This window comes from Chiloscyllium plagiosum, unplaced genomic scaffold (genome assembly GCF_037043375.1).
Source record: "Chiloscyllium plagiosum isolate Xiang-an unplaced genomic scaffold, Cpla_swu_hap1 HiC_scaffold_3, whole genome shotgun sequence".
NCBI lineage: Eukaryota > Metazoa > Chordata > Chondrichthyes > Orectolobiformes > Hemiscylliidae > Chiloscyllium > Chiloscyllium plagiosum.
In genome coordinates, this window is record NW_028270141.1 from 134,157,535 (window position 1) to 134,180,115 (window position 22,581).

A 22,581-nucleotide genomic window follows, 5' to 3' on the forward strand; every position below is an offset into this window, starting at 1 on the left:
TTTTTTTGTAAAAAGAAACATTGCCAGCTAATGGAGTTATTGAACAAATACAGCGACCAAAATAAGTTTGACCATTTGTAGGTCCCTACATCTAACTAAATAGAAACAACTCACTTTAAAGTTCCATTTTAAAAATGGTATTCTTCAAATTTTATTTAACAAGATGAGAAAACAACAATTTTACTCAATTTTAAAACATGAAAGATCAATGCTTAGCATTATGTCTGGAAACTTGTGTGGGAGGTCTAATCTTGACCTGGTTATATGGTTAACAATATCTATCTCAACCTACACAGATTGCATTTCAAAATTATGGAAATTAATTCCACATAACAGCTCAAGTACCAAACAAAAATATTTTAGCTTTCTCCTGGTTATATTGATCAGCCAAGGCTTTCCTGATTGGCCCAGATTAACAACCCCAATCAAGAACCTCATATTCAACAAGGTTCACTTGGTCCCAATTGCGTCACAACTCCTATACTCAGGTGCTGAGCAATGAAGGCAAGCATGCCACCTTCTTAGCTACCCTGTCGACCTGTGACACAAATTTCAAAGAATCATGTACCTGAACCCCTAGGTCTCTCTGTTCTACAACACTACCCAGGGCCCTACCATTACTTGTATAAGTCCTGCCCTTGTTTGTTTTGCCAAAATGCATAACCTCACATTTATCCAGAGCCAGAGAACTGTAGTAGTTAAATGTGCTCATTTCCTATCCCTACTTGAACAAGAAACATTGGGAACAATACATACATTAAGCGTTAAGTTTTGTTTCATTTTTCAATTTTTCAATCTCTTTCTCCATCTTGTACTTATCCAGCTCTCCTCCACTGAAATTCTGTCATTTTTTTTTCAACCACTCCATGAATTGATGAATGAATACAGATAAAAAATATCAGCATAAAATGTGGTACTGACCACCTGGAGGAAATTACAGTTTTCATTCAAAGTTGATCATTTGTAAAGTTGTTCAATTTCTTACCATTCTACAGGGAAAGATAGAAACATAGAAGGTAGGAGCAGGACATTTGACCCCTCACACCTGCTCTGCCATTGAATATAATCCCCATGTTCCTTGATCCCTTTAACCACATGAGCTGCCTCTGCATCCTTCTTGAAAACACAATGTTTTAGCCTTGACCCCTTCCTGTGGTAGAGAATTCTACAGGCTCACCACTCTCTGGGTGAAGAAATTTCTTCTCATCTCAGTCCAAATGAATCTTTATACTGTTAGACTTTGCCCTTGGTTCTGGACACACCAACCACAGAAAACTACATCTCATAAAATATGCATTTCCATTGGAAACTGGGGGTCTACTTGCTACAGTGACAGAATGTCGTACAGAACTATGGCCAAGGGCTGGAAGTGAATTAGCTTTATTGTCACATGTACTCAAAGGAGTACAGTGAAAAATGTCTAAGTCACCATTTAACAGCTCCATCTTAGGTGCAGATGTACGTGGATACAGTTTCTTCAGTTAAAAGATTAGTTACAGTATAACAATGTCTTTAACACATGTTAGATACAGTGTACCTAGGTACAATCCTTAGTTACAGAATGGAGAAAAGAAGGAAAAAAGGTTGCATTTCAGCTATACGCAGGATAACCACAAGTCAGAAAATTAGGAAGCAAAGTTAGAAAGGCAAACATCAGAGTTTCCCTCTCCAACAGCCCTCCGCAGCAGACCAATGCAGGGGGCCTCCACGCAGTCTGACTGCTGGCTGCTGACACGAACCACACAGCGCCACAGCCTCCATGTTTCACATCAGGTCGCTGCTCGTTTGTATTCCAGCTCCAGGTCACTGATCGCTGATGCCCCCTGCTCTGGGTCACTGATCGCTGATGTCCCCACTCCAGATCACTGCTCTCTGGTGTCCCTCTCCAGGCTGCTGGTCTCTGGTGTCCCCTCTCTGGGTGACTGATCTCTGGTGTTCCCGCTCCAGACTGCTGGTTTCTGGTGTCTCTGCTCTGGGCTGCTGGTCTCTAGTGTCCCTGCTCCGTGCTGGTCTCCGGTGTCTCTGCTCCAGGCTGCTGGTCTCTGGAGTCCATGCTCCGGGCTGGTGGTCTCTGGTGTCCCCGCTCCAGGCTGCTGGTCTCTGGTGTCCCTGCTCTGGGCTGCTGGTCTCTGGTGTCCCTGCTCCGGGCTGTTGGATTCTGGTGTCCCGCTCCAGACTGCTGGTCTCTGGCATCCCCAGTCCGGGCTGCTACTCTCTGGTGTCTCTGCTCTGGGCTGCTGGTCTCTGGCATCCCTGCTCCAGGCTGGTGGTCTCTGGTGTCTCTGCTCTGGGTCACTGATCTCTGGTGTTCCCGCTCCAGACTGCTGGTCTCCGGTGTCTCTGCTCCAGGCTGCTGGTCTCTGGAGTCCCCGCTCCGGACTGCTGGTCTCTGGTGTCCCCACTCCAGGCTGCTGGTCTCTGGCATCTCCGCTCCGGGCTGGTGGTCTCTGGTGTCCACGCTCCAGGCTGCTGGTCTCTGGTGTCCCTGCTCTGGGCTGCTGGTCTCTGGTGTCCCTGCTCCGGGCTGTTGGATTCTGGTGTCCCGCTCCAGACTGCTGGTCTCTGGCATCCCCGCTCCGGGCTGCTACTCTCTGGTGTCTCTGCTCTGGCCTGCTGGTCTCTGGCATCCCCGCTCCGGGCTGCTACTCTCTGGTATCCCCGCTCCGGGCTGCTACTCTCTGGTGTCCCGCTCTGGGCTGTTGGATTCTGGTGTCCCGCTCCAGACTGCTGGTCTCTGGCATCCCCGCTCCGGGCTGCTACTCTCTGGTGTCCCCGCTCCGGGCTGCTACTCTCTGGTGTCCCGCTCTGGGCTGCTGGTCTCAGGCATCCCTGCTCCGGGCTGGTGGTCTCTGGTGTCTCTGCTCTGGGCTGCTGGTCTCTGGTGTCTCTGCTCCAGGCTGCTGGTCTCTGGTGTCCCCGCTCTGGACTGCTGGTCTCTGGTGTCCCCACTCCGGGCTGCTGGTCCCTGGCGTCCCCGCTCCGGGCTGCTGGTCTCTGGTGTCTCTGCTCTGTGCCATCAGCCACCAACCCCATTTCGGAGGCCGGGAGTCAGAGGCTGGGGCTGAGTGTTTGTGGCTGAGAGAAAAGAGGAAAAGAGGGGGAAAGGAAAATGGGATTAAAATAGTTAGCTGTTTGTTTTTGACTGGCATGGACATGATGGGCCAAATGGCCTTTCTGTATGCTCTAGATTCTGATGACTGTGCATCTCTAATGATAGATGAAGGGTCTCTAGTGTGTTTCTCTTATGATTTCTCTCCTCGCTTGTTGAGTTTGGTGTTGCTCAATGGCCAACTAGAAGCCCCCTTGCTGCTATTTTTGTTTTGCTTTCTAGGAGAGATACTGAAGAAGAAAGATTGAAGGGGGAGCAAAGTTGAATTTGTTCTCTCACTGGGAATGGAACATCTCAAAAGTTGTCATTGGTCTCCAGCATTGTCTTGCTAGCTAAGGCCCTGTACAAACACACTAACATATCTTTTATCTATGCTATAGTCTGGAAATGGAGCAGGAGCACGGCCCAATAATCTTTTCGATGTTCTCACTCAGTACAGAGGACTTTCCTGGAGGTTAGTAATGTTTACCCTCCTCCTTCTCTTGGGTCTGAAAATGAATGTCCTGTCACTTTCTTCTTGGTTTGGTGGGTAATTCTTATCTATAAATGTGATTTCCTGAGTAGTCTTGAACAAGGATGATAAATGCTCACTTCGAAGACTCAGTATGTTGGGCAAATCCCAATCTTCATTTTCTGATCTGCAGCACTTTTTAATAGATCATTGGTTTCAAGGAATGAAATATTCTCTTCTTAAAAGTTTCAGGTGTTAACAGATCTCCTTGCCTTGACAGAATCAACATCAATTCGAATTTACATCCAAATATACTGACCAGGAACAGGAAGAGGCCTGCATGGGTTTCCTCTAAGTGCTCTGGTTTCCTCCCAACAGTCCAAAGATATGTAGGTTAGGTGGATTGGCCATATTAAATTTCCCATTGTGTCAAGGAATGTGCAGGCTAGGTTGATTGGCCATGGGAAATGCAGGGTTACAGGCATAGGATAGGGGTCTGGATCTGGGTTGGATGCTCTTCAGAGGGTCAGTGTGGATGCAACGGGCTGAATGGCTTGCTTCCACACTGTAGGGATTTTGTGATCGACCTCTGCCTTGAAAATAGTCAAGGACTCTTTTAGAATCTTAAAATAGAATAGATAGTTTTATAAGGTGTAACTAGCAGAATAGATGAGAGGTCACTAGTTGATGTAATGTTTTTTGATTTTCTGAAAGCTTTTGGTAAAATTACACAAAAGCTTGGTAAGTTAGAGCTCATGGGGTTGTACTGAGAACAAAAACTGATTAATAGACAGAAAACTGAGTATAGGAATCAATGGGTCATTCTCAGGTTGGTAGGCTGTGATTAATGGGGTACCACAAGGATCAGAGCTTGGGCCCCAGATATTCACAAACCATATCAATAATTTGGATCTGAGGATTAAATAAAACATTTCCAAGTTTGTGGGTGACACAAAACTAGGTGTAAGTGTGAGTTGTGAGGAGGATGTAAAGACACCTTAAAGGCATTTGGGAAGATTCAGTGAGTGGGCATAAATTTGCTGATAGAATACAAGATGGAGAAATGTTACATGAGCACTTTGGTAGGAAAAATGGAAATGCAACACATTTTGTAAATAGTGAGCGGTGGTAACTATTGTTGAGCCTCAAAGGAGCTTGGACATCCTTATTCATGACTCACTGAAGGTTAAATTGCAGATACAGCAAGAGAATAAAGAGGCAAATGGTATGTTGACCTTTCTTTAAGAGGATTTGTGTATATGAACAAAGATGCATTACTGCCACTATATGGAGCCTTGGTGAGACCATGTCTGGTGTACTGTAAGCAGTTTTGGTCTCCTTAACTAAAAGTTATCACAGAAATGAGGAGGAATTTCCTCTTCCAGAAGGTAATAAATTTGTGGACTTCTTTACCATAGAGGGCTGTAGAGGCTGGGTTGTTAAGTGTATTCAAGATTGAAATAGATAGATTGAAATAAATCAATAGCAAGGGAATAAGGGTTATGGAGAAAAGGCAGGAAAATGGAGTTGAGGATTATCAGACCAGCCATGCTCCCATGGAATAGTGACGCAGACTTGCTGGGCTGATTTGCCTAATTCCACTCCTCTGTCTTACAGAAAGATCTGTTTGCCAGAGGAAGTGCAACAAAGGTTTACCAAACTAATCCCCAGGATGGAGGGATTATCCTGTGAAGAAAGATTAAATAGACCAGGGCTACATTCTCTGAAAGTTGAGAAGGATAAGAGGTTTCAACACACAAAATTCTTCCAGCAATCAACAGGTCGATACAGGGAGGTTATTTCCCTGGGGTGGGGCTGGGGGCACAGGGGTGTCTACAACCAGGGGACAGTCTCAGAATATGAAGCTAATCATTTAGCACTGAAATGAGGAGGGATCTATTCAATCAAGAGGGTGTTCAATCAGCCCAAAAATTGTATGGGAGTGTTGGGGGGAGCGGGGTATTATTTACATTTGTTCAAGATTGATAGATTGATAAATCGAGGGATGTAGGGATAATGCAGAAAAATTGTGTTTAAGAAGATCAGCCATACCTTTATTGAATGGAGTGGACAGCGAAGAGGGTTATCTCAGATTACAACAGGATCTTGACCAGATGGGCCAATGGGCTACCAAGTGGCAGACAGAATTTAATTCAGATAAATGCAAGGTGCTGCATTTTGGGAAAGCAAATCTTAGCAGGACTTATACACTTAATGATAAGGTCCTAGGGAGTGTTGCTGAACAAAGCGACCTTGGAGTGCAGGCTCATGGCTCCTTGAAAGTGGAGTCGCAGATAGATAGGATAGTGAAGAAGGCATTTGGTATGCTTTCCTTTATTGGTCAGAGTACTGAGTACAGGAGTTGGGAGGTCATGTTGCGGCTGTACAGGACATTAGTTAAGCCACTGTTGGAATATTGCGTGCAATTCTGGTCTCCTTCCTATCAGAAAGATGTTGTGAAACTTGAAAGGGTTCAGAAAAGATTTACAAGGATGTTGCCAGGGTTGGAGGATTTGAGCTATAGGGAGAGGCTGAACACGCTGGGGTTGTTTCCCCTGGAGCATCAGACGCTGAGGGGTGACTTTATAAAGGTTTACAAAATCAAGAGGGGCATGGATAGGATAAATAGACAAAGTATTTTCGAAGAGGTTGGGGTGTCCAGAACTAGAGGACATAGAGTTAGGGTGAGAGGGGAAAGATATAAAAGAGACCTAAGGAGCAACATTTTCACACAGAGGGTGGTATGGGTATGGAATGAGCTGCCAGAGAAAGTGGTGGAGGCTGGTACAGTTGCAACATTTAAGAGGCATTTGGATGGATATATGAATAGGAAGAGTTTGGAGGCATATAGTCTGGGTGCTGGCATGTGGGACTAGATTGGGTTATGATATCTGGTCGGCATGGACGGGTTGGACTGAAGGGTCTGTTTCCATGCTGTATATCTCTATGTCTCTATGACTGTATGGCAGAGTAGGCTTAAGGGATTAAGCAAGGTCTACTCTTGCTTCTATTACTGATGTTCTTTAGGCATGGCCAACAGTGTTGGAGGCAATTAACCATTAATGGTCAGGGGGCCAGAAATGGAGGGGCACAGCGATCTCAGAGAGCTGCTGGGCGTTAGGAGGTGGCAAAGGTAGGATAGAGTCAGACCATGGAGGAATGCAAATAAAGGTGATGATAAGTTTAAAAACAAGATTGATCAGCCTGTCCCATTGCTAATATACACTTGGTAAACAGTACAGCAGTTACTACCCCAATCTGTCAGGATACAGCAAGTTATTTTTTTCATTTCCATTTCATGATTAGTTTGTGAATTTCATTGCAAATAGAAGCAAACAGAAATGAACATCTACCTTTTTGTATTTTGCAGCATCGGAGGAGATGAAAATATAACTACTGTCATCACATTGACAAGTAAGTAACTCATACTCTACCAAGATTATTTATCCATATTATTTTTTCGCGAGATAGCATTCTTGCCTTACTTTCTTTCAATGCCTGTTACCCAGGCTGGCAGGGACAAGGGGATACCACTGCAGGGCAGGCTGAAGGTGGAGAGGGCTTGGTTTTCACGTTGCCACATAACTATCGTTGTCAGTAACTAGAAACTGCAGCATCCTGCACCATGTGTTCTTTGCTTCCAGCCCTTAACCTCATTCTAGAAAGGCACGGATTTATTTCTCAGCTGGTATCCCCTGTTCTTGAACAGGGAGGTGGCGCTAGATAAATTGTTCCTATGGAGGGCCAGTACAGACATGTCAGACTGAGTGGTTTCCTCCTTCTTTTCTGCAGCCATTCTGTGCATCTATGACTCTTTATATTCTCAATTTCAGAGAATACAATCCCTCTTTGTACAATTTATTATTTTAATTTAACCTTTGGAGTCTAAGCATCATTCTAGAAAATCTACCATGCAGTCCCACCAAGGCAAGTATAAAGTTCACCAGATACAAAGGTGTAGTGAATCTGAGCTCAATGCAGTGTTCCATTGCTTTGTAGAGCTGTGGCTGCCATCTACCTCCGGTGTGTATAGTACTCCACATATAAGAGTTTGCATTAAATGATGAGAGTGGTGAACTTGTTTGGTAAACTTGAAACTGGAGTCTGTATCCACCACAGTGGTTTTAAGACTGTAGCATCTACAGGATACAATGCAACAACTCAGGTTACTTTGACAGCACAACCTTTTCCTGTGAATAAGTGAAGCTTTTGTACAAGGGTCTGAAAGGGTTAATAGTGAGGTTTGCCTTAAACACTTCATATGGATCAGGGTGGGAGAACAACCCCAGACTTTGCAGGAGATAGAATTATCATTGAGGTCCCATCATAACCTTATTAACAAAGTCTATCATTGCAAGGCAACATGCACCTAGGCACTAACATGAAAGTAAGACTCAGTCTCCCCCAATCACTCATCCAGACTCAGCCTACCTGCACATTCAGCCATGTATCTGCCATTCTACCTTCTCATAGAGTCCCTACAGCATGGAAGCAGGCCATTCAGCCTAATGAGTCTACACCAACCCCCCCGCCCCGCCCCAAAGAGCATCCCACCCCATCCCTATTATCCTGCATTTCCCATTTCTAATTCACCCAGTCTGCAAAACGTTGAACTGCGGAGACACACTGAGAATATACAAACTCCACTCAGACAGTCGTCCAAGGCTGGAATTGAACCCATGTCCCTGGTGCTAACCACTGAGCCACCGTGCTGCCCTACCTACTTGCCACTCTACCCTCTACCTACATCCACTCACCTGGCATCCTATCTCCTTATCACCTGGAACTCTACCCCCCTTACAAATTCCCATCCACCTCCTAGCCTTACTATCCATGCCCCTCTCCCTCCGCATCCACCTGGCATCCTATCCTGTAACAACCTGGCATCCTTCCCTCTGCCTACTTCCATTCAGCCTGCACCTTACCCATTTCAGCCCCCAGGCATCCTTCCTCCTCACTGATGTTGCTCCCTTTCCCCTACCAATACCATCCTTAACTTGTACACTCACCTCTCACAATAGCTGTCAAAATTGTTGCTAGACATTTGAACTCCCAAAGATAACGCTTTCTGAGGAAGAAAAGAAGACATGGTTTCAACAATTACCTTCCCCGCTGCTGGCTGCAAGGATTCCCGGATATCTTGCTGCTATTTCATAGTAGACGGCTACTGCCCAGGAATTTCCAGAATAACAGTTAACTAAATGTATCGATGTATTTTGGTTTGTCAGAATGAGTTTCTGATCGTAATTTCTAGGCTAATGTCCCCAATTTATGCCTTCAGCAAATGTTACTACCAAGGCAAGTATGTAGTAGCCTCCTAAGTTTGCATGGATTTTGAGTGAATGCTTTTGTCTCACTCCAGTTGTTATACCTTTACAGATATTCTCCGTGAGTTTAACCCTTCATTGGTCGGATATTCCACTGGTACTGGCCGTGAAGACACTCCCCAGGCTTTCTTGAATCAGGCCGTCGCAGGAGCTGAGTCTGGGTAGGTCTAATTTCTTTGGGAATTTACATGGGTGTCTGGTCTTGTCAGCCCTGGGTTATTATATCCATTCTAATATTATGTAGTTAAATAACATTTGTATTATAGGATAACTCCAGCGATGGTCAGCTAACCTTCATTCTCTTTTGTTAATCCTAAAGATTGGTTGTCACCTTTAGTCCACTGGGTGAGGATAGCATACTATCGCTTATAGAAGTACTCTCTTTGTGACAGTGAACTCAGTAAACTTGCTTATGAGGAAAACCAAATATAAGATGAACAATGACATATTCGTACATCTGGGGAGAAAGCCAGTTGTTGGCTGACACAGGTGACAGCCAAGACAGGCGAGATTCCTTGATCTCGCAAGGAATTAAGGGCTATAGGGAGAGTGCGGGCAAGTGGCATTGAAATGCCCATCAGCCATAATTGAATGGTGGAGTGGGCCTGATGGGCTGAATGGCCTTGCTTTCACTCCTGTGCGTTTTGGTCTTATGGTCTTACACAGAATAAACCTATAAAACCATGTCATTCCTTGCTACTTAGAAATAAGAACAAATGGAAATCAATAATATTCTTTAAAAGCACATCAAAAGTATAATTTCTATAAGGTTCTATAAAATTCAATGTCAAATCTGAACCCATTGAAGAAATCCCACTTAGAATGCAGCTTGTTGACTGTATCTTCTTTTATTCCCCAATATTTTGCAGGGAACTGATGAGCCAAGTCAAAAGCCTGGTGAAGCTGCTGAGCAATGATGTGGTAAATCTCTGACCTTATGAACGAAACCTCCAGGGCTTGAAGTGAACCCAAAGCTGCCCCCATTGCCTGGCACTAAGCTGGCAGTCTCCCTCTGAGGAATTATTGGTGGGGAGGGCTAATGGGACAAATGATTCTTTCATGTTCAGGGCTGAGGTACAGAAGGTCAAAGAATATTCTGCCCTGTTTCTTAGCTCTGTGATATTTGGGCTGAAGCGAGGAGGGTTACAAACATTCTCACGTTTCCCCTGACCTGTGTGCCGTTGTTGATCTGCTCCTCAGCAACCTGTCATCTTCCAAACCAACGCATCTGTTGTATTGTTTCATTTGTGATTGACTTCATGTGAGTTTGCCTCTACATGTCTTTACAACACCTTATGCTGAGACTTTTACAATGTTCTTCACACTGCTCCCAGGTTAGTGACACTTCTGCTTCATAGACCTTATTGAGTTTTGTTTATCAGCAAACATTGAAGAAGAAATGCACACTTCATTTTAGATTTGCTTAAAAACAGGTTTTAAATGTGCATATTGAAAAGTACAAAATTGTTCTGAATATCCTGTAATCATTTAAAGATAGGGTGAATACATTTTTAAAGTATCAGGGAGTTGAAAGCCGTGAGGAACTGATAGGAAAGAGGAGTCGAGGCCAGGGACTGAACATCCATGATCCTATTGAATAGCGAGGCTGGCTTGATGGACCAAATGAGCTCCTGCTCCTATTTCTTATCCTCATATGTTTGACAGTATTTCTGATAGTCTTGAGTGGGAAGTATTCTACTCCAGCAATAACAGCCTTCATCTCATCAGCACAAAGAAAGGTGACTGAAAGGAAAATAAATGGCACAGTATTTTGTTTTATTGAAACTGCAACATACAAGTGTACATACTTGTAGAGTTATTTAAATACATATGGGATATAAATAGAAATATGCAGGATCTAAGTAATATATGGTATCAAGACCTAGTAACTCCATTGACCACCACCACAACTACCTGCTACCTTTACGGTTACTATCAAGGCAAGGTATCAATCCTGGGGATTCAAATGGAGAGTGCAGGAGGGCATGCCAGGAGCAGCACCAGGCATATCTAAAAGTTAAGATGTCAATCTAGTGAAGCTACAAAACTAGACTATTTGCCTGCCAAACAGAATAAGCAGCTAGTGATAGACAGAGCTAAATGATTCCAGCATCCAGATCGAAGCCCTGCAGTCCTGCCTCATCCAGTCATGAATGGTGGTGGACAATTAAACAAGTCACTGGAGGTGGAGGTCCACAAATAACTCCATCCTCAATGATGGAAGAAGCCAGCATCTCAGTGCAAAAGATATGGCTGAAGTTTTATAATAATCTTCAGCCAGGAGTGCCTAGCAGACAATTACTCAGAGTCCTTTTAAAATCCCCAACATCATAGATACCAATCCTCAACAAATTCAATTTATTTCATGTGGCATCAAGAGATAGCTGAAGGTACTGAGACCCAAAGTCTATGGGCCACGACAACATTCTATCAATAAGTCTGAAGTCCTGTAATCCAGAAAAAGCCACGGCCCTCCCCCATCCTTTCTAGTATAGTTACAACAGTGGCATCTACCCAGTAGTGTTATTAATGAGGCAGTGGCCTTATAGTATTGTTATTGACCAAGCAGGAGTTGGTTAGTTCGGTTGGCTGGACAACTGATTTGCACTGCAGTGTGACACCAACACTAAGGATTCAATTGCTGGATGAGCTTAAGTTACTGTAAGGATTCTTTTTCCCAACCTTGTCCCTTTCCTGAGGCATGGTGCCCCTCAGGTTAAGCCACCACCAGTCATCTCTCTAATGAGAGAATAGTCCAATGGTCTGTTAAGACTATAGGAACTTTATGTTTACTGGAGTAGGAATCCATTGCCCAGGATTAATACTGAGAGGACATAGGTTTAATTCCTACTATGGCAAAATGTAAATGCGATAATGCCTGGAATTGAAAAGGATAATCTAATGATTATTGTAAAAAACTGTAACATTCATTGTTGGATGCATAACTACAGTCCTTCCCTAAGCTGCCCCATTCATGGTTCCAGAAATGTGGTTAGCTTTGAACTTCCCTCTGAAATGGCCTCGAGAGACAATCAGTTCAAAGGAAGTTAAGGATGGGAAGCAGTACTGCCTTGCCAGTGATGACCACATCCCACGTAAAAATAGATGAAAGCAAAAAATTGTCAATTTTTGACTGAGTGTGGCTTTAGGAACCTGAGCAAAACTGGAATTAATGCGGAAGACCCTGCTGGTTCGAGTCATATCTGGCACATCTGAAGAGGGTTGTAGTTTTTGGAGGTCAGTCACCTAAGGTCCATGACATCTCTGCAGGAGTTCCTCAGAGTAGTCAGCTAGACCCAATGACCTTCAGCTGCTTCATCAATCACCTTCTTCCATTATAAGGTCAGAAATGGAGATGTTTGCTAATAATTGCACAATGTTCAGCACCATTCATGACTCCTCAGATACTGAAGCTATCCATGTCTAAATGCAGCAAGACTTACTTCCTATCAAATCTTGAGCTGAAAAGTGGCAAGTAACATTTGGACAACACAAATGCCAGGCAATGACCAGCTCCAATAAGAGAGAATTAAAGCATCATCCCTTGACATGCAATGGTGTTCCCATTACTGAATCCACCTCTGGATTTTACCATAGTCTAGAAATGGAACTGGTCAAGCCACAAAACCAAAGTGGCAACAAAAATGTATCAAGGCTAGGAATCCTGCAGCAAGTAACTGTACCCAAACCTGAGTACCATCTCCAAGGCACAAGTCCAGAGTGTGATGGAATACTCACCATTTGCCTGGATTAGTGCAGCTCCAACAACACTCAAGAAGTTTGACACCATCCAGGGCAAAGCAGCTGTTCGATTGGCACTCTACCAATGATCTACGACATTCATTCCTGCACTCAGGAATTATTTGGTCACACAGCTGCACTGCAGCAACTCACCAATGCTCCTGAGATAGCACCTTCCAAATACAAGAAAGACAAGGGCAGCAGTTACATATGAACATACAAACAAATTAAAAAATTAGGAGTAAGCCATTCAACTCCTTGAGCCTAATTCAACCTCTATAGAATATGGCCACTCTGATTACACCTAATAACTTTTCACCCTTTCTTTAAATAAGGCACCCTTATACTGTGCACAATACTCCAGGTATGGTCTCATCAATGCATGGGAACACCACCAACTGTAAGTTGCACTCCAAGCCATGCACCGTCCTGTCTTGGAAATATATTGCTATTCCTTCAGCATCACTGAGTCAAATTCTGGGAACTCCCTCCCTCCTCAAAAGTACTGAATGAATCCCTACACCCAAAGGACAGCAGCTGTCCAAGAACTCAACTTGCTACTCCCTTTACAAGGCCATTAAGGAATAAATCATAAATGTTGGCTTAGCCATGACGTTCAGATCTTATGAGGGAGTTTAAAACTCATTACTGTGGATCTGGAGTCACATGTAGGTCCGACTGGTTATGGATGGCAGGTTTGTTTCCCTAAAAAACATTACTGAAGCATTTATTTTTTATGGGGTGGGGGAATGGGTGCAATTCCCAGTTTTATGAAATTGAATTTAAATTCCACCAGCTGCCACAGTCTGCTTTGAATCTATGTTCCCAGAGTGTTAACCCAGGCTTCTGGATTACCAGACCAACACTAGGCCTCTGAATTCCCATGGCAATGTAGCATGTAATCAAATCAACAACAAAGCTGGAGGAGAGATGGGCAATGCTTGTCCCTCCACTATCTACATCCAGGGTTGGATGTAGATAGTGGAGGGACAAGCAGGGTGGTCAGGCTGGGAGTCAGTCTGTGACTGTGGAATGGATAGTGGGTCACCAGCTCATGCAGGATTGGCAGTGGATTGCTAACATCTTTGTGATTCTGTTCCAACAGAGAATCAATTTTCAAGAAGATTGGAAGATTATCACTTTATTTATCGGAGGGAATGATCTCTGTGAATGCTGCAAGGATCCTGTAGGTGATGTTGATATGTACTTGCATTGAACTTTACTGGAATCTCGTATCTCAATTTTTCTCTTAACTCCAGTCAGGTGTCTTCTCTTTCAATTTTCTCTCTTCTATTCTCGGCCTCTTCCAGTAAAAAATCACACTGTGGAACAATTCCACAGAATAAAGTATCTTCAGAGAGATTTGAACCCATTACATCGATAAGCTAAGTAATGGTAGACAAGTTTTAATGCATATAATTAGCAATGGGGGAATTAGATTTATGTTGCACACTTCCCATTCTCAGGGTGCCCAATACAGTTGCATAGCTGGAAGGGTGGGAGTTGGTTAGCTCAGTTGGTCGGACAGCTAGATTGCAATGTGTAATGATACCAACAACAGAGGTTCAATTTCAACCCCAGTTGAGGTTACCATGAAGGACTCACCTTGTCAACTCCTTCTCAACTCTCCCCTCATCTGAGGCATGGTGCCCCTCAGGTTAAACCACCACCAATCATCTCTGTCCACTGAGAGAGCAGGACTACACCTTTATCTTTCATCGCTGGTAATTGGGCTTGTTCAACTTACAAACATGAATGAGCTGAATGTATGCTGTATTTAAAACCCAAATCTTGAATAAACCTCCTGAACTTTCTTCAAAAGGTAGGGCACGGATTAACTCTCTCATCTTGTTGAGGAAAGGCAACACATTTACAGTGGTAAGCATTTATTATGTGAAAGAATCTGCTCTGGACATCCTGGTGCAAAAATGCCACAATTGCACATTTGTGAAAGGCCAATTGCCTCCGCCATTTTCCAATCAAGCATAAAATGAAATTAAACCATCTACTTCCCACCTTCATGGGAAAGTGGTGGAGGTGTATGAGTGTTTGTTGGGGGCTGGGGTATTTGTACAAAGGGTCACTGAAAATGGACCTTCTCATTCGCAAAATGAACCAGGCTGGATGTGGGACATCACTCAATCCACTGACCTCGAAAGAAGGGATAGCTCTTCACCATCACAGCACCTTGATACTTGTCAAATAATGATATGGCTTTGGCTTTCACTTTCATCTCCAGAATGGTATTTCATATCTGAGTCACATGTGTGAAAGGATCAATTCTAAATTTGTATGGAATTTGTGACGCCTTTGTCCACTGGAACATACAAAGAACATAGGAAAAGGAGGCAATTGAGCTCCATAGGAAAAATTGAGAGACATCTATTCTGTGAGGTTTGGATAAATGAGAGTTGAATCCATAAAATGTATAGAATTTTGAGAGGGTTTGGCAGGGTAGACAAAGAGAGAGATGCATAGTCTCAGGATAAGGTGTTGAGTGTTTCAGATTAAGCTCAGGAACATTCCTTCACTGATTGAGAGTGAACCAAATGTTGAGAATCATTGGAATTCTCAGCTGCAGAGAGCTGTGGATATTCCATTGTTAAGAAGTTGAGATTGATTTCTGTTTGGTATCTAATGGAACTGAATGTTGTGTAGAGCAATGGACAAGTGGGAATGAGGTCAACATACAGCCATGATCTTAACAAATGGCAGGGCAGGCTCAAGGACCCTTGGATATTGTCCTCTCTTATTCCTTATGTTGTTCTGAGCCTATTCCTCCATTTAGTTAAATCATTGTGATTCTACCTCAGCTTCATTTAGCCCATGGTTTTCTATCTAACACTAACTCAAAAGTAGTTCTCTAAAATACAATCAATTTTTCCACTAAACAATGCCAAATTACAACAGCATCTGGAATAAGGTGGGTGAACTTGCAGCATGGGTTGGTACCTGGGATTTTGATGTTGTGGCCATTTCAGAGACATGGGTGGAGCAGGGACAGGAATGTTTATTGCAGGTTCTGGGATTTAGATGTTTCAGTAAGAACAGAGAAATGATAAAAAAAGAGGGTGGTGTGGTACTGTTAGTTGCAGAAAGGATATTTGAGGACTCGTCCACTGAGTTAGTATGTGCTGAGATTAGAATCAGGAAAGGAGAGGTTACCCTGTTGGGAGTTTTCTGTTGGCCTCTAAATAGTTCCAGAGGTGTAGAGGATAGGATAGCAAAGATGATCCTCGATAGGAGTGAGAGTGACTGGTTAGTTGTTAAAGGGGACTTTAACTTTCCAAATATTGACTGGGAGTACTATAGTTCAAGTACTTTAGATGTGTCAGCTTTTGTCCAATGTGTGCAGGAGGGTTTCCTGATGCAGTATGTAGACAGGCCACAAGGGGCCAGGCCACATTAGATTTGGTACTGGTTAATGAACCTGGCCAGGTATTAGATTTGGAGGTGGGTGAGCACTTTGGTAGTAGTGACTACAATTCAGTTATGTTTACTTTAGTGATGGAGAGGAATAGGTAAATACAGCAAAGCAAGAGTTATAGCTCAGGGAAAGGCAATTATGATGCGATTAGGCAAGATTTAGGATGTTTAGGATGGGGATGGAAACTGCAGGGCATGGCCACAATTGAAATGGGGAGCTTATTCAAGGACCAGATACTGCAGCTCCTTGATAAGTATGTACCGGTCAGGCAGGGAGGAAGTGTCGCGCAAGGGAACCATGTTTTACTAAGGAAGTTGAATCTCTTGGCAAGAGGAAGAAGAAGGCTTATGTTAGGATGAGATGTGAAGGCTCAGTTAGGGCGCTTGAGGGTTACAAGGTAGCCAGGAAAGACCTAAAGAGAGAGCTAAGAAGAGTGGAAGGGGACATGAGAAGTCATTAGCAGATCAGAACAAGGAAAACCCTAAAGCTTTCTATAGGTATATCAGGAAAAAAAGAATGACGAGACTAAGATTAGGGCTAATCAAGCACAGTGGTGGGAATTTGTGTGTGGAGTCAGAGGAGATATGGGGAGCGCTAAATGAATACTTTTCATCAGTATTCACATGAGAAAAAGACATTGTGATCAAAGCGAGTACTGAGATACAAGCTACTAGACTAGGTGGGATTAAGATGCATAAGGAGGAGGTGCTAGCAATTCTGGAAAGTGTAAAAATAGGTAAGTCCCCTGGGCCAGATGGGATTTATCCTAGAATTCTCTGGGAAGCCAGGGAGGAGATTGCCGAGCCTTTGGCTTTGATCTTTATGTCATCATTGTCTACAGAAATAGTGCCAGAAGACTGGAGGATAGCAAATGTTGCTCAAGAAGGGAAGTGGAGACAACCATGGGAATTATAGACCTGTGAGCCTTACTTTGGTTGTGGGTAAAGTGTTGGAAAGGGTTATAAGAGATAGGATTTATAATCATCTAGAGAGGAATAAATTGATTAGGGATGGTTAACGTGGTTTTGTGAAGGGTAGATTGTGCCTCGCGAACCTGATTGATTTCTTTGAGAAGGTGACCAAACAGGTGGATGAGGGTAAAGTGGTTGATGGATTTCAGCAAGGCATTTGATAAGGTTCCTCACTGTAGGAGGCATGGGATTGAGGGGGATTTAGCAGTTTGGATCATAAATTGGCAAGCTGAAAACAGAAGATTGTGGTTGATGGGAAATATTCATCCTGGAGTTCAGTTACTAGTGGGATACCACAAGGACCTGTTTTGGGTCCACTGTTGTTTGTCATTTTTATAAATGACTTGGAAGAGGGCATAGAAGGATGAGTTAGTAAATTTGCGGATGATACTAAGGTGAGTAGAATTGTGGAAGGAAGTTGTAGGTTACAACTGTTAGGGAGAAGGAGGTTGAGAGGTAACTTAATTGAGACTTATAAGATAATCAGAGAATTATATAGGTTGGACAATGAGAGCCTTTTTCCTCAGATGGCGATGGCTAGCACGAGGGGACACAGCTTTAAATTGAGGGGTGATAGATATAGGACAGATGTCAGAGGTAGTTTCTTTACTCAGAGAGTAGTAGGGGTGTGGAACACACTGCCTGCAACAATAGTAGACCCGCTAACTTTAAGGGCATGTAAATGGTCATTGGATAGGCATATGGATGATAATGGAATAGTTAGGTTAGATGGACCTCAGATTGGTTCCACAGGTCGGTGCAACATCAAGGGCCGAAGGGCCTGTACTGCACTGTAATGTTCTATGTTCTATGTTCTACATCCTCCACAAGATTTCCCAATTGTAATACTGATTATAAGCCATTAACATATATGAGCTACTAGTACTGTTGCGGGATGGGGGGGAGGGGTGGGGTTAGCATGGATGGCTGGTTTGCAATGCAGAGAGCTGCCAACAATGCAGGTTCAATTCCTGTACCTGAGGCATGGTGACCCTCATGTTAAACCACTAGCATTTATTTCTCTACCTAATGAGAGAGCTGCCCTGTGGTTGTCTGGGACGATGGCAACTTTACCATTATCGTTCATCAGGAAAGTTAGGTTGGTGTGACATTTAAGCCTGGATTGGTTTTATTCTTTGATTAGCTTGAACTTGTATTAAATCACTGCAGTGAGCTAAACCTGCCCATCATTGCTTTGTACAGAATGATACTTGACTTAACACCAGTCACCCCACTTTGAAATAATTCATCATGTAATGAATTTTCACATAAAAGACATGATTCAATCATTATTTTCTCTTCTTTTACAATCTGTAGAGCAAATATTCTCCAGAAAACTTTACAAACAGCATCCAGAATGCATTGGATCTTCTTCACAATGCGGTAAGTATGACATAAATTGTATATGTATTGTATTTTGCATTGCCCTCAAAACTTATCACTTGGCTGTACCCAACCATGAATATAGATAAAAGAAAGCAAGCTTAGAGTAATAGAATTGAAAAGTAGGGAAGTTATACTGGATCTGTATTAAACCTTGGTTTGACTACATAGAAAATACTAAGTGTAGTTCTGGTCATACAAAGGCTGTACAGATAGTGAGGAGGGGGCAAAGAAGGTTTATAAGGATTATTCCAGAAACGTAAGAGCATATATTTTATGGAATGATGAATAAGTTGAGGCTTTTTCTCTTGAGAAAACATGTTGAAGGTAACCTAATAGAAGTCTTTAAAAAATGTATTGATAAGAGTAGCTACAGAGAGAATGCTTCCACATTTTGGGAGGAGCCATAACTGAAGGCCATCAATATTAGGGAGCCATGATGAAATTCAATAGAAAATACAGAAAAAAAACATTCTTTATCCAAAGCATGATGAAAATATGAGACCGGCCAGCAAAGGAGTGATTGAAGTAAACAGTATTAAGGGGAAGCCATGCAACTACATGACAGAGAAGGGAATAGATCATGAAACTGATCAATGTAGAGGAGTAAAGATGGGAGGAAGTTCAGGTGGAACATGGAAGCTGATAGGATTAAAATGATCTACTTCTGAGTTGCAAGTTGGATATTTATGCCAGTGTTGAGAGTGTGGTGCTGGAAAAGCACAGTAGGTCAGGCAGCATCCAAGGAACAGGAGAATTGACATTTCAGGCATAAGCCCTTCATCAGGACTTGGCACTGAGGAAGCAGATGTGGCTGTGGTGGCGAGTCTGCTTCAGGACATGGCTGAAGAGCTTCAGGGCAGAGGAGATGACCTGGAGGGTGCAGTGAGAGAGAGAGAGACTCACTGAGATCCTTGGAGAGAGAGGAAGAGAACTTCTTCAAGGTAGGCATCCTTGGAAGAGGCTTCGCGGTAGGTTTAAAATCAACTAGGAGAAAGTGAGGACCACAGATGCTGGAGATCAAAGTGTGTGGTGCTGGAAAAGCACAGCAGGTCAGGCAGCATCCGAGGAGCAGGAGAATTGACATTTCGGGCATAAGGCCTTCATCAGGGATGGACAACTGATGAAGGGCTTATGCCCAAAACATCAATTCTTCTGCTCCTCGGATGCTGCCTGACCTGCTGTGCTTTTCCAGCACCACACTCTCAACTCTGATCTCCAGCAGCTGTAGTCCTCACTTTCTCCTATTTATGCCAATGCCCTACTCTTCTATTTCCCATAAGCTCTCTGCTTCAAGGAGATCAAACCCAGTCTACTTAGTCTGTCCACATAACTGAAGTCCCTCATCCATGGTACCATTCCAACAAACCTCTTCCCTCTTCCTAAGGTCTTGACATCCTTTCTAAAGTGTGGCAGCCACCAAATCTAAACCAAAGGAGACAATTTCAGTTTTGGAGTTGAAAATTGACATATAAAGTATTCATTATAAAACTTCATCAACTGTCACAACCTCAGATTGTTCAAACATATTTTAGAACAGAGATAAGGAGAAACTTCTTCAGCCAGAGAGTGGTGAATCTGTGGAATTCATTGCCACAGAAGGCTGTGGTGGCCAGATCATTGAGTGTATTTAAGACTGAGATAGAAAGGTTCTTGACTGTGAAGGGGATCAAGGATTACGGGGAGAAAACAGGGGAACGGGATTGAGAAATTTATCAACCAGGATTGAATGGTGAAGCAAACTCAATGGGCTGAATAGCCTAATTTCTGCTCCTATGTCTTATGGTCTTATTGTTTTGTGGTATTTCACAAGCAAGGAAGTATTTTTGAAGTGTAGTTACTGATGTATAATAAGTACCTCAGAGTGCAATGGGATCTTGATCAGATGGGCCAATGGGCTGAGGAATGGCAGATGGAGTTTAATTTAGATAAATGTGAGGTGCTGCATTTTGGAAAAGAAAATCAGAGTAGGATTTGCACACTTAATGGGAAGGTCCTGGGGATAGCTGCTGAACAAAGATACCTTGTAGTGTAATTTCATGTTCCTTGAAAGTAAAGTGGCAGTTAGACAAGATAGTGAAAAAGACAATTGCTATGCTTTCCTTTATTGGTCACAGCATTGAGTTTAGGAGTTGAGAGGTCATGTTGCAGCTATACAGGAGATTGGTTAGGCCACTTTTGGAATATTGTGTGCAATTCTGGTCTCCATCCTATTGGAAGGATGTTGTGAAACTTGAAAGGGTTCAGAAAAGATTTACAAGGATGTCGCCAAGGTTGGAAGATTTGAGCTCGAGAGAGAGAGGTTGAATAGGCTGGGGGCTGTTTTCCCTGGAGCGTCGGAGGCTGAGGGGTGACCTTATAGAGGTTTATAAAATCATGAGGGGCATGGATAGGATAAATAGACAAGGTCTATTCTCTGGGCGCCTCCTAGCAGAGCGCTTTAGGGAACATCTCCGAGACACCCGCACCAATCAACCAAACCGCCCCGTGGCCCAACATTTCAACTCCCCCTCCCACTCTGCCGAGGATATGGAGGTCCTGGGCCTCCTTCACTGCCGCTCCCTCACCACCAGACGCCTGGAGGAAGAACGCCTCATCTTCCGCCTCGGAACACTTCAACCCCAGGGCATCAATGTGGACTTCAACAGCTTCCTCATTTCCCCTTCCCCCACCTCATCCTAATTTCAAACTTCCAGCTCAGCACTGTCCCCTTGACTTATCCGGACTTGTCCGACCTGCCCAGCTCCTTTTCCACCTATCCACTCCACCCTCTCCTCCCTGACCTATCACCTTCATCTCCTCCCCCACTCACCTATTGTACTCTATGCTAGTCTCTCCCCACCCCCACCCTCCTCTAGCTTATCTCTCCACACTTCAAGCTCTCTGCCTTTATTCCTGATGAAGGGCTTTTGCCCGAAACGTCGATTTCGCTGCTCATTGGATGCTGCCTGAATTGCTGTGCTCTTCCAGCACCACTAATCCAGAATCTGGTTTCCAGCATCTGCAGTTATTGTTTTTACCAAGGTCTATTCTCTGGCATGGGGGAGTCCAGAACTAGAGAGCATAAGTTTACAGTGAGAGGGGAAAAATTTAAAAGGGTCTTAAGGGGCAACTTTTTCACTCGGAGATGGTGCATGTATGGAATGAGTTGCCAGAGGAAGCGGTGGAGGCTGGTACAATGGCAACATTTAAAAGGCATCTGGATGGGTATTTGGATAGGAAGAGTTTGGAGGGATATGGGCCAAGTGCTGGCAAATGGGCCTAGATTAGATTGGGATGTCTGGTCGGCATGGACGAGTTGGTCTGAAGGGTCTGTTTCCATGCTGTATATCTCTATGACTCTATGACTCTAATTGTGTAGACAAGTTTAACATATAAAGCTTAAACAAATAGCAAAAAAAAGGACTGGATGATATGCTGTAGAGAAATTGATTGAGAGATAAATATTGGCCAAGATATTGGGATAACCCCTTCCTCTCTTGATATCGCTGAGGCATCTTTTAGTGCCTTGGCTTAATGTCTGATTCTAAAAGATTGCACAATCAAGAGTGCAGTTTTCTTTGTGTACTGTACTGAAAACTCTGTCGAAATTTTATGTTCAAATCTGTGGAGCAGAACGTGCACGCACTCCTTCTAAAATCAGAGGTGAGATCATGATCAACAGCTAACTGCCCACATGAGGAACTGTCCTGACAATACCTTATCCTCAATCCCACCTGTCTCAGCAGCAGTAAGGTTTTGTGTTACTTACATTTAGCTAGCCAGAGAGTTACATATTCTTGCTAATTTTTCACTTTGCTTACAGGTCCCAAGAGCCTTCGTGAACCTGGTGACAGTTCTCAACATTTTACCACTGCGTGAGCTTTTTACCAACACGGGAGTGAATTGTCCACGATTCCTCTTAAAGTTTGTAATCTGTTTAATCAAACTTTCCATAACAAACTGCAGTTAATAACTGCCGAATGTACTTTGGTTACAAACCATTATCAGAAGGAAGGAAGAGTGCTGAAAACCTTGACCTGTTCAGCTGTGACCTATCTGCTTGATTATTTTTATAATCTTTAATAGCAGTTATTATATCACAGTAACAAATCTCCCATAGAAGCCTCCAATTATATGCTGTGAGTAAAACACAGTTTTACCTTGAACCTAGAATACAGCAAAGCAGTTAC

At 43.4% G+C, this 22,581-nt stretch overlaps 1 protein-coding gene across 2 annotated transcripts in view; it reads left to right on the forward strand.

Moving 5' to 3' along the window:
* Window positions 1–22,581, forward strand: part of plb1 (phospholipase B1) — a 169,196-nt gene that overhangs the window by 41,328 nt on the left and 105,287 nt on the right. For both annotated transcript variants that reach the window (XM_043687220.2, XM_043687221.2), the window contains exons 19-25: window positions 3,490–3,563; window positions 6,931–6,974; window positions 8,940–9,048; window positions 9,757–9,808; window positions 13,734–13,814; window positions 18,344–18,409; window positions 22,215–22,315. In XM_043687220.2, the coding sequence (XP_043543155.2) occupies window positions 3,490–3,563; window positions 6,931–6,974; window positions 8,940–9,048; window positions 9,757–9,808; window positions 13,734–13,814; window positions 18,344–18,409; window positions 22,215–22,315 (527 nt within the window). The remainder of the gene's footprint in view (window positions 1–3,489; window positions 3,564–6,930; window positions 6,975–8,939; window positions 9,049–9,756; window positions 9,809–13,733; window positions 13,815–18,343; window positions 18,410–22,214; window positions 22,316–22,581) is intronic.